This window comes from Watersipora subatra, chromosome 11, assembly GCF_963576615.1.
Source record: "Watersipora subatra chromosome 11, tzWatSuba1.1, whole genome shotgun sequence".
In the NCBI taxonomy this organism is placed as follows: Eukaryota; Metazoa; Bryozoa; class Gymnolaemata; order Cheilostomatida; family Watersiporidae; genus Watersipora; species Watersipora subatra.
The window spans coordinates 32,562,160-32,574,853 of NC_088718.1; the positions used below are offsets into that span (position 1 = coordinate 32,562,160).

At 35.2% G+C, this 12,694-nt stretch overlaps 1 protein-coding gene across 2 annotated transcripts in view; it reads left to right on the forward strand.

Moving 5' to 3' along the window:
- The window catches only part of LOC137408412 (DNA polymerase lambda-like), a 36,353-nt gene that overhangs the window by 22,348 nt on the left and 1,311 nt on the right, over positions 1-12,694 (forward strand). Inside the window, exons 8-11 of one of the 2 annotated variants that reach the window (XM_068094934.1) lie at positions 999-1,127; positions 3,077-3,245; positions 8,456-8,589; positions 9,258-9,387. In XM_068094934.1, coding sequence (XP_067951035.1) covers positions 999-1,127; positions 3,077-3,245; positions 8,456-8,589; positions 9,258-9,387 — 562 coding nt within the window. The remainder of the gene's footprint in view (positions 1-998; positions 1,128-3,076; positions 3,246-8,455; positions 8,590-9,257; positions 9,388-12,694) is intronic. The other variant, XM_068094933.1, reaches the window with a different exon arrangement.

A 12,694-nucleotide genomic window follows, 5' to 3' on the forward strand; every position in this document is an offset into this window, starting at 1 on the left:
TTTATGTAGAAAAATTAAGATAAGAACGTTTAACAGGCGACCCCCCTCTGCAGTAAACTTTATTAGAATTTGAGAACTTACGCAACAACAGCGACTAAACATGTCGTTATTTGTGCGCTCAGTCAGTTTTATTTCTATTTTTGTATCAGTCAGTTTTATTTGCTCTTACGGATTTTATTTTGAGTTGATTTTATTCTTAAGTTCTACTAAAGTTTCTCACAAAAACTGGTCTTTGGTTAAACGTTGTAATCTTGTTTTTTTCTACATAAATTTGCGTGAAATTCGTTATGATTACCAATGGAGCGACCGACATAACATCGCAGCCAAACCGCGTAGACGGAAGAGAACAACTCCCTATAAGTGCAGCTGATGCATCAGGTGCAGTACGTCTTGTGACAAGCTGTTGTTGCTCGCCGCTCGACGGGGGGGGGGGACAACTACGCAAAAACAACAGCTTGTCAAGACAGGCTATGGTTTACACTGTATCCCCAAATGTTGGAGTTGTGCTCTCAGTGATTATTCATTGACTATGTGCATTGTAGACCGATGCCATCACCGAGGCAACCAGAATATGTGAAACATTGCAGTGGTCAAACTTTCTCAATATTTCGCCGTACATCCACAACATCCTGTATGATGTGCACTACTTTGGCAATGGTGATTGCTGTCGCGGAATGCTTGATCCCTATTTCCCTTCATGATAGTTGCTGCGGGACTAGTGTTTCATCGTTTCACCGACCGCATTGCATAATGACACTGTTATAGGCGTGACTGTTTTTCTGATGTAATTGTGGATGGGTTTATGATAGCTATTATCACAGGCTATCACCATTGTATGGTGGGATTAATGCCTCCACATTGTATGGTGATAGCCTGTGATACAGTGATACATACTATGATACTACATACTATGATACAGTGTAAACCAGACTTTAGATAACAGAGTTTTTTTTTAGATAAGCTCAACGTTTATCTTTCAACATTGAAAATCATTTAAGGGTCTTCGTTCATTGGATGATGTGAAGGATAAAGTTAACCTGACAGCCAATCAAAAAGTAGGATTGAAATATTTTGAGGATTTTGATGAGAGGATGCCTCGAGAAGAAGTAGCAAAGATAGAGGCTGTGGTGAGCCATTACATTTAATTTTGTCTTACTGTTGAGAAAGCGCTAAATAATTGTATTTTATATTTAAATTTCATTACTATCGTGTCAACTAATGTATTGTATTCTTGTTTTCTTGCCTCACTTTCAGGATTGCTTTTTAAATGCTGCCACATTATTTGGGGTTCATTGTAATTTTAGAAGTTAAGGTTTTAGGCCACGCTTTATCTGTTGGTAAATGAAATAACAAGAAAGAGCATGTCTTGCTTGCCATGTGTGAAGTTTCTGTTCAAATGCAGGATAAATTTGTGAAGCACCATTTATAGTTAGATCTTGACTTGTTACCTCAACATACAAAGTTTTTGGTTTTTGAAGTAAAATTGAAAAAAATTTTTTTTCTATTTTACAAATAATTCTTAAGATGTGACGTTCACAATTTTTCTCAAAACAGTAAATCGGTAGATATATGTGCAGTTCTCCTTGATATTATGTGGTTTTACAATGTTCAAATAAGTCAGAACAGTGCTTCATGTCTTCATCTTTAGTTTTAAACACATGGACTTCAGACAGAAGGCTAGTGGTAGCAGTGGTGGAAAATAGAGGAAAGCTATGTTTTCTTATGAGAAAAGCAACAATTATAAAAGAAAACATGAACGAATATCTTTGGATTATTATTTAAAAGATCTACGATACTGCCGAGGAGGACAGTGGAAATTATGTGAATAAAAGAAAACATATAAGAAAAGTGGATAATGGTAATTCAAATGGAAATATAAAAATGTCTAATATACAATAAAATAAATAAACAGTTTATGTTATGTTAAAGCTCATCTCATGTAATCTAAGTTTGATTAGCTCTAGATCGCTGTCAGTGCCTCCACCCACATATTGTCTTTCTCCCAACTCACCCTGATTGGACCTCGAATCACCTGTCTTCTAGTGACATGACTGTAGCAATAAACATCCCTCTTTCATTATTCCTTTATTTTTTGAGATTTTTCCTAATAATTTAGCTTTCTCCATAACATTATACATTTGTGTTTCATGCTGACTAGTTTATCGTTAGTTTTGGAACTGTCAAATGAGTGCAGCAACATACAACGCATTCTTAAAAGAAGATATGTTCCTACATAAGATGGTTTCCTTGTATGAAGCAAATGTTGGAATGAATCCACTTCATAGGTCGACGGAAATAAAACCTTTATCATAACCTCTCTAAAGCTATGTTATTGAAGAGCGCAAAATAAAGGCGCTCAAGTTCGTCGCATTATGCATGAATACTAAAATACCCGGGTGCTTGGGTAGCAATTCATGGAATAAGCACAGTAAAGGTTTGGAGTAGTTGCTTCGTACTGCTACTGTTTCACATACTGTTCGCCACAGTATGTCTACCTAGTCATTTATCTACCTATTCTACTAGTAATATACCTATTCAACTAGTAATATACCTACCTATTCAACTAGTAATATACCCACCTATTCAACTAGTAATATACTTATTCAGCTAGTAATATACCCACCTATTCAACTAGTAATATACCCACCTATTCAACTAGTAATATACCCACCTATTCAACTAGTAATATGCCCACCTATTCAACTAGTAATATACCCACCTATTCAACTAGTAATATACCCACCTATTCAACTAGTAAGAAGCTACTACATGTAGTATACTCCTGAATAAGAGGAAAACACTGGCAAATATTAAAATAGTCTTCGGTAACTACTGAAATCTCTTCAATAGTTCAGCAACTTTAGTAACTTCAGTTAAGTCTTCAGTAACTGATAGGTAATTAGCTTCGTATTCTTCATCAAACTATACGCATAACTTTACTGTCTTATGAAAAAACAATAGTTAGATCTCGCTCTTCATTGTTCTCATTTAGGTGAGGGATGCACACATATACATGTAACTCTACTGTGTTATGAACATTAATAGTTAGATCTCAAACTACATTGTCCTCATTTAGGTGAGGGATGTTTTGAGGAATATTGATCCTGGGCTGGTAATGGTAACGTGTGGCAGCTACCGGAGAGGAAAGAGCACCTGTGGTGATGTAGATATTCTGGTAACTCATCCAGATGGTGTAACCCACCAAGGAGTCTTTCACGAGCTGTTGAGGAGACTGAGAGATCAGGGTAGGTTCGTCACTCTATTCATAAGATGGTTTTTATTTAGTAATATGCTAATGTAGGCTAATGTTATATCACAACTGGTACATCACACATACTGTTACAAGAATCTTGTACACATTTTTCTAATTATATGCATATTTCATACTTTTGCTTGACAGTATGTAGCACACATGTATATAGCAGGTTACTTCCATGCATATCGACGTCCATTTGCTGTTACTCACACACATATTGTAGGTACACATATTAACTAATACATCTTTGTTATACACATATTTACTAGTACATGCATATTATACAGACATTTATTATTACATGTATATATATATGTGATATGTTATACATGTAATTTATATTATAAGATCAATGTATATTGTACACATACTTCCTATCAATGTATATTGTACACATATTTACTATCAATGTATATTGTACACATATTTACTATCAATGTATATTGTACACATATTTACTATCAACGTATATTGTGCACATATTTCCTATCAATGTATATTGTACACATATTTACTATCAATGTATATTGTACACATATTTACTATCAATGTATATTGTACACATATTTACTATCAATGTATATTGTACACATACTTCCTATCAATGTATATTGTACACAAATTTACTATCAATGTATATTGTGCACATATTTACTATCAATGTATATTGTGCACATATTTACTATCAATGTATATTGTACACAAATTTACTATCAATGTATATTGTACACATATTTACTATCAATGTATATTGTACGCATATTTACTATTACATATGTATCGCAACAATAAAATAAGCTTTGTTATTTTATAGTTGTTGTAGTCGAAGCCAGACTAACTCTATATTTACTGTGTATCACACCTCCACCTACACACTATGAATTTTTGTACCTCAACTCATATTCTTAACGTAAAAATCATGTTTCCATGGGTAGATGAAAGATGATTTGTACTAGCTGAGATACGTTTGCACTTCTACATCCTTTTATTTGAACTGATAGAAGGGACCACCAAGTATAATAGTATACAGGAGTTGGTTTTCAGTAACAATTATTGTAGAATCGTATGTATGACTGCTATATCAAGAAAAGAGTTGTCTGAACATATGTACGAGAGAGCAAAATTCTTATCTACCATTTACCATAGATTTAAACAAGTTAGTTTTAGACATTTGGTGGTTTGGTGTGGATTTGGTATGATTGATCTATTGACGATTGGTCTAATACCGATTGGGCGAAATCCAATTGGTCTGATAGTCCAATTCGTCCAGAGACATGTCGTCTTAAAACGATTTTCCGATATATAATTTTGTCGAATGACAATTAGTCTAACATGGATGTAAAGACCAGGATAGAGAAATCATAATTTAAATCAGAGACTTGTATTTAGTACACTCTAGTTGAAATAGCAGAAATTCTATTAGATTAAAGTAAATCAGGCGGTTTTCGTGTACAAAAAGCCTTAAAAAATACAAAAATACAATTTACTTTTTGTTTTCTTTTTTTTCGTAATTTTGAAATGCGCTTATAGAATGCGATGCTTCCAAGTTTTTCTTACTTGAAAAGTAGCGGTAGCTAGAATAAAAATAAATCTGTATATTTAGACCAATCGGCATCATTAGACGAGTTAGTTTTAGACCATTTGTCACTAGACTATACTCAGTCTGTCTCAATTTACATGTAAGCACTGGTAGGATCACCAACAGTTACAGGCTCTGGTTTACAAACAGTCAGCCAGATATTTGAACTGAATGTGCTGCCAACCTTGAAGAAAGTGATGGTGAACACCTATTAGCTTGGGGTGAGAGCTAGCATCAAATTTTGTCATGCTTAGGGCACCTTGGTTATCGAAACTGAGCAGACAGCTCTCAAGTCGGGAATGTTCATCGGGCTACAGAATTGACATAATTAAATAGCTCTTTGATAGCATCTGACAGTGTCAAGTACTTGGCTTCATCTAAAGAGAAGGCGGCTGTAAGTTGTTTTCTGGGCTTCCAGCTGACAGTAGCTCTATTGTTCCCAAACCTGAATAAGTAACCAATAGTTGATCATCACTTGTTTGTATCTCCTACACAATTAGCCTTACAGTACTTGATTAGTATCGGCCATCGTTAGGTTCGAAAGTGAGCTTGTAGTTTTTGGCTCCCTTTATTTAGGTATAACCATAGATATAGTAATTTACTATATCTATGGGTATAACTGATTACTCTCTGTACTGTTGTGAAATTTGTGAGCCTGGTTTACTGAAGGCCTATGGCAGTTTGGATACCATTCTGCTGAGGATTGGTCTAGCACCTGTTAGAAGGTGCATTAAACTGGCAACGGCTTGGCAGCAGGGAAACCTTGTTTGGGCACCTTTGGTTTATTATGTTTGTTAATTAGTTAAGGTTAATTAGTTAAGGTTAATTAGTTAAGGTGCTATGAGGCTTGCAATCTAACACATTGAATCTCTTCCAAACTTTATCAGAGTATTATTCTGAGACTTTCGCACGTTTTCTCCTGAGATATGTGAAATCTATTCTCAAGAACCATTTGTGTTTGCTCCTGTCTTCTTGTTCTCAAACTTAACTTTCTTAATAGTCTGACTGGACTTACTAGCCATATGAGTCTTGTCAACTCAGAATAGAATGTTGGTAGTGTCTATGTTATATTTTGAGGCCGTACACCCAGGTCATTATCATTAGCCTCGCAACCTTCACATTTGTGGAATTCCATAAGACTGACATGCTGGTTACAACCATTTTTTCTGAGGCCTGGATGGACTAGTGCAGTTCATATGCCAGAACTTCACTATCGGTAAATTAATATTAGGTAAGAGAGGTATATAGGCAAGACAGTTGTCTGTCACAGTTGGAGAATTGACATAAGCTCCCTTCACACCTAGTCTATGTATATATTTAGTTAGCTGATAACTTCATTACATTTCCTATATATGTGACTCTAGTGGCTGGTACAAAGGTATCAGAGTAGTCAACACTTTTGGCTTGAAAAAAATCTTCACAACAATCCTGACTTAGTATTGATATTCCTTGACCTCCACTCCATGTTTCAGCGCCTTTGGTAAGTGAGCGCTCAGATGGTATTTGTTTGGTCAACCAGGTTTTGTTTTGCAGAAGTAAATTTACTTATTTGGTTTTAGCATTTTTCACTTGACAGCATCTTCTGAAGAGAGATCGCCAGTTCATTGGTTTTTGAAATAGATATAGTAGGTGCATAAGGGTAGTCAATGCTTGAGTAGAAATAGGAGTATTTGAAAGCCTGGTTTGCTTTACGTTCTGATGTGGTTATGTTAAAAAGCAGACCAATTGGTCAGCTCCCTATGGTCAACAAGGAGTTTGTTTGATTAGACGAGTTTTGGTGGAAACACTTGGTCAGCAACCAAAACCTAGGAACAGTCAGCCTCCCTACGGTCTTTCTCATTGGGAATGAGAAATGAGAATGATGTTAGGCAGGGTTGAGTGTTCTTAGGTTTTTGTTGAAAAAAACCTAGCTTTTTTAGACAAACACACTGTCTCGATGTGCCCAACTTTGCTACAATTACTACACCTCGGCTTACTTTTATTCTAATAGTTAGCTGCAGCATGTGTTAGTATCAGCAGTAGGGACTCGTCGCCAACATTTTGACCAGCTTTGCAGGGGCCATCTTGGTGTGCTCCACAAAATCTTTGTTGTCCAACATTTTCAAACTTGGTGCAAATGATTGTGTAGCTTTTTGTTTCCGGTATAAAGATAGTTGAAAACCTTGTGTTCTATTTTGATTAGTTTGCCTGATTTCTGTCTTAGTGTGCTCTAGTATTCACTAGGCCCATAACTTGCTTGAGTGAAGCAAGATTTTTACTAGCTTAAATATGTTTACCCTTCTGTGGAACTTGATTTGAACCAGGAGAAAAATCTTACAGGTAGTTTAGAATAACGGTATTTTCAAAATCTGCACACAAATTTGATCTACCCAATATCCTAGATTTAAACAAGTGTGTTGTTGGTATTTGATTTTCCTCTAGGCTAAATGCCAAAAAACATATCTATATTGATTACAACTTTTATTTTCTTTTAATTTCTTACATATAAATTAGTTTTTTACTATGAGCTTTCAACACTCCCTGATATGATTTAATTTTTTTAATGTAGAATGCAGCGAAGTTGAGTATTCTTTGTCGAGCTTTAGAACAAATTAAATGAAATACAAAGTATTGTGAAGGAATTTGCCGGCTTTTTCTTGGCACAATCTAGACTATTTCATAAAGAAATAAAATGCGTGTGAATTCGTTCCAGTTTTTTATTATAGAAGGAAATTACACTAGCCGAGAAGCGTACGGCTATCTGCTCTGCCCTACTGAGTGAGCCCGCTCCTTTATATACAATAAGCTCGCCCATTCCTGCTAACGGAACCGAGCAAAAACCGTATAACATTAGTAATAAATAGAATCGCTAATCCGTTGGCATGGTTGTAATACAGCGATTAATAGCGATATAATATATGGACAAATTTATAATGATATAATAAAAAGAACAACACAACATGCAAGATATAACATATAAAATATCTATACGAATTACAATGTCATGGCCCGGCGTCCACCACAGTATTATAAGAATATTCCCTCTAGTATACGGCAGTTGTAAGATACTCAGCAAACATCGGAATGAATCAAGTTCGTACGCCGAGGTTAGATTTCATAATGCACTTTTCCTAACTGCCCTTTCTATGTATCAGAAGGCATGTAAGTCACACATGGTTCCTTTCATTTACATGCATACTCCACATGTATGCACTACTGCTAGTATATTGTACATAATTATGTTTACTGTTATTCACATGTATCTTGTTCTTACATTTACGGTCATATGTATATTACACGCATTTGCTGTTACCTGCGTACTCAACATGACTTTGTTGCCAATTTGACATGCAGAGCTAGCAGAGTTTTCCGACAAAAGCCTGAAACTCGTACAAGTACCATCACGGTCATAGAAAGACAAGGCAAATCCTAATTTTGTTTTAGCTTCAAGATGATGGAAAAGTTGTTACTTGCCAAGACCTGTCAGGATGTGTCATAAGCCCTCTACAAAGTTTACTTTTGTTTGTGGGAAAAGGTTAATCCATTAATGCTACTGAATGTGCAGCAGTCTGAGTTACTCACATATAATCTGTACAATTACATATAGACGACTAGGATGACCTAAGTGCCTCTATTTACAGGGTTTCTCACCGATGACCTCACGATTGCTACGAATATGACAGGCGGAATGATGAAGTACCTTGGTGTCTGTAAGCTTCCATATGCTGAGGCTAAGCATCGGCGCATAGACATCATTGTTTCTCCTTTCAACCAGGTTTGTGATTTAGACTTGCGATGTTAGCTGAGTTCACTTTGAGCTTTTGATATGTCACAGTAAATATTTTGGCCTGCATTGCCTACCCATAGCTAGATAAGTCAAAGAATATCAGCAAAACATGCACTTTTCGATGAGATTGAAAGTTTTTTATTTTGTGTAGCTGTAATGTGAACATTTCTGAAAACTACTTCCTTTACCATGCTGTAGATCCCTAAGACTTGTCTGCTCCTTGCTTGCTGTTGTATTTCTTGATCTTTATGTCACCTCTGGGTTTGTCGGATCTTGAAATTTTCTTTTGGTCCAATCTCTATACTAGCAATGTTTGTCAGTGTCTCTTACCTGATGCAGGCACACCATTTATAAGTGATTGTGTACCTTTGGATATCCAAACGAGTCCTTGTTTAACACAAACTCGCTTAACATTTTCGCAAGTAAGTCCTTACGCTATACCATACAAAAACAATTCAGGAAGGCTGAAAGATTTATGTACCTTTTTATTTCTACAATGCATACGAATAGCTAAAATCCTTAAGAAATAATATCGATGCTATATTAAATAAATCAAAATTTAATTCATTTATTTATTTAAAAAAATTAAATAAAGTCAAATAAGTTTTCAAAGTTGGCTTGTGGCGTAGTGATTTTAGTAAAACTCATTGTTTCAGTATGGCTGCTGTTTGGTCTACTTCACCGGCTCGGCCCATTTTAACAGATCAATGCGGCTTCTAGCGGATAAGATGGGCATGTCTCTTACTGAGCACGCCCTTTATAAGAATGTGATCAGAGGCCCGGTGAGTTCATCTTACTTTTTATGCTACAGCTTTTCAATTTTGAATTAGTTGGTTGTAAGCCTTACGAGGTTCTGTTAGCTTGTTGGGACTTACTTGGAACATCTTATAATGATGCATTGTTGTTTTACAAGTGTTGTATTACCTGTTTATCCTGGATACAAACTAAACCACTAGCAATTATGAAGATTCACCCTAGTTATCCAAAATTCATTTGAAAACTGTTAGTTGCCCTTGCTTAAGCTGAAATGAACTCAAGCTTAACATGTTGTTGAAGTGTACTCTAGTATATACAAGCAGGGCTCCTGATCCTAGACCGAATTAACAACTTTCCATCAACTGTGAAACACTTAGAATATCGCGATTCTTTTTTAACTGAATATCATTTTGAAGCTCTAATATTGTTGAATTTAATGAAAAAACAGAAATCAAATTTTCACACCTTTTCAAAGAAGCGAGATGTTTTAGATGTAAAGGAAGAAACGATGGTTGCAGTACACTGAGCCTGATAGAGTGTATATATTTGTTATGAATAGAAAAACAAAAATTTTTAATGCAGAGTTCTTGTTGCTGAAGAGAAAAGCTTTACCGCTTTGTGTATTTTTAGTATTTTGTGACTAAGAATTCCAATCAATGTGTTAATGGAAACTAATTTCTGTCAGCTGACATTTTTCATTTCATTCAGTTAGAAGTGTCCTCAGTATTTTGGCTATATCTCAAAAACTAATTGTCCAATCGACTTGAATCTTTGGAATTCTACTCAGAACCTATTACGCACAAAGTGAGTAAAATTTTGTAATATTACGAAAACCTGAAGTGCGAAAAAAACAAAGCAAAACCAAGCAGTTTAGTTTACTCGGGTGTAGGGTCAGGTGGGGAAACAACTCTCTGAATTATCTCGAGCCCAGGTTGCAAAGTGTTAAAAAATCTATAACGAAATTACAACTAACAAAAAATGTGCCATGAGGTGTAACCTTAACACTGACAATCTTTCTAATGCGAAGTAACCTTCTGCTGTTGGTGATGCTTGAAGAAGATAGTAATCAGATTGATGACTGTAACCCTATCTTAGAGGAATTTATTTTATCAAACTAGCAAAGCTCTCTCGTTTCATCGTTGGCTTCTTCATTTGTTCTCTTCAAACGTTACCAGAATTCAGTTAGCTGTTTTCACATGAGTTTTTCAAAGTTATTTGTTTAAAATCCTTGTTTACACAAATAAAAAGTGGCTGACTAAGTTGTACTTGACTGAGACTTGATTATAGATGAAATTTATCACTTTTGTCACAGTTGCAGAAAAATGCACTATGGGAAAGGCTAAGATCTTAATGCAGGTCCTCAACTTCCCAGGTTTCTGATAGGAGACCTGGGCTTGAGTAGACATTACCGCCCACTTGGGTTAATCGGGAAGAGGGCATGTTTCAAGATTTAATATGCGGGTTTCAAGGTTAGCAATTATTTGCCATTTTCAATAGAAAAATAAATATATTAAAACAGAAATCAGCACCACAAGCAGATTGGTGTAATTGTACGAAATAGATCATAGTACGTACATATTGTGAAGATCTATGTACATTGGGTTTCGTGTTATTCCGCAGTATGGTGTGAATACTTATCACTTCCAGAGACCATCTGCCAGATGAAGTGAAATGGTTGCTGGAATATATTAAAGCAGTAACTTGTTTTTAAGTGACCAAAACTAAAAGATTAAAAACATTGATATAAAAAGTAATAAATATTTGTCAATATAAATAAATATAAATACATTTGTAATATATTGTTATACTACACTAGCAGAGTTGTTAATTGCTTATGCCATAAGTGTTCCAATTTAACATCTATAAAATTATGCCCTCACCCTGTTAATCCAAGTCTACTCAAGCCCGAGTCTCTGGTGGCTGAGTCCTACCAGATAGTTGGGCGTTTGAACACTCGCCTCACGATCTTAGCCGTTATAATTGCGTGCTTTTCTGCAACTGTGACAAAATTGAAAAATTTAATCGATAATCAATCCTTGGTCAGATGTTTTGACAAGCAGAAGGTAATTTTATAATTATAATAATGTACAAATATAATAAAAACTAGAAATTCCACTGTCATACAGCCCACGACCAAAGTGATATTGGGAAAAAAGGGTACTGATGGTTGAGAAATGCAATATTAGCAGTCAAATAGGATAACTGCAATGGTAGCTGTAATGTACTGGGTGTGGGTGTTATTATATACAACAAATAGCAATAATGAAAGGAAAATATTATATGTTTATATCTCTCCTCCTGCAAAAAGAGAAATGCAATATTGGCCAATATTAGGAGTAAAATGCACTGATATTATTAGAATAACCAATATTATTAATATAGTAATAATAGCAAACCAATGCACAATTTTGTTTACATTTCAAAACGTCATAGCTAACAATATCACAAAGTTGTGATACTTATATAGATTTTTAGAAAAGCTGTACTACGAAGTCATTGTTCTGTAGTCATCCAAACTTATAATTAATTATTGTAATAATCTCATAAGAACCGTTAAAAAATATCATCATCATTTCCTTTACTTATACTGCATTGAACATCAGTTAGAATACGAAAGTACTCAAATGTGTTGGCAAATGAAATTGAAAATGAAAAAATTTAAATCGGCAAGAATGAAACGATTTCTGTACTCCTATGTTAATTGCCGAAACCTTCGGCAATTCGACAATGCTATAGACTGGTGAAAAGTGCACGTTTTTTTTCGTGAAATGCGCAAGACTTTATCGTTCTATTCTCTGTCGCTCGGCGTTTCAATTTTCGGTCTTAACTTTTATTAAACCAAGCTTTTCAAGCGTTTTGTGGCGATTTTCGTCCAAATTAATCTGTATATTTGTGTATAATCCGATCAGATGGGTTAGTTTTAGAAATTTGCGGTAACCTTTCAAAGGCTTGGTAACATATTTAAATAGGTTTATATGCGTTTTGTATCATTATTATACTTAAACGACTTTACTGAAACGTAGTTAAATTTGTTGATAGGATTTCGTTGCGAGAGTTTGGTGACGGCCGTTAACGGATAATTTTTCGGGAGTTGTGTGCACATGTGCATTTATCATAAATCTCCCCATCAATCGTTTCACTCTTGTTTGGTCGTGGGATAATGATGTAACAATCATATTGTCTTCGTACCCTCAATAACAACTTGTTGATCGCAGGATAGCTGGTTTGGGATACCAGTTCGAAGAGAATCTCTCTTGGCATAATCCATGTTTATCTCAAAAGCTTGTTCACTCATCAAAACCATCAAACCCCACAATATGTCATACAGCGAACATAC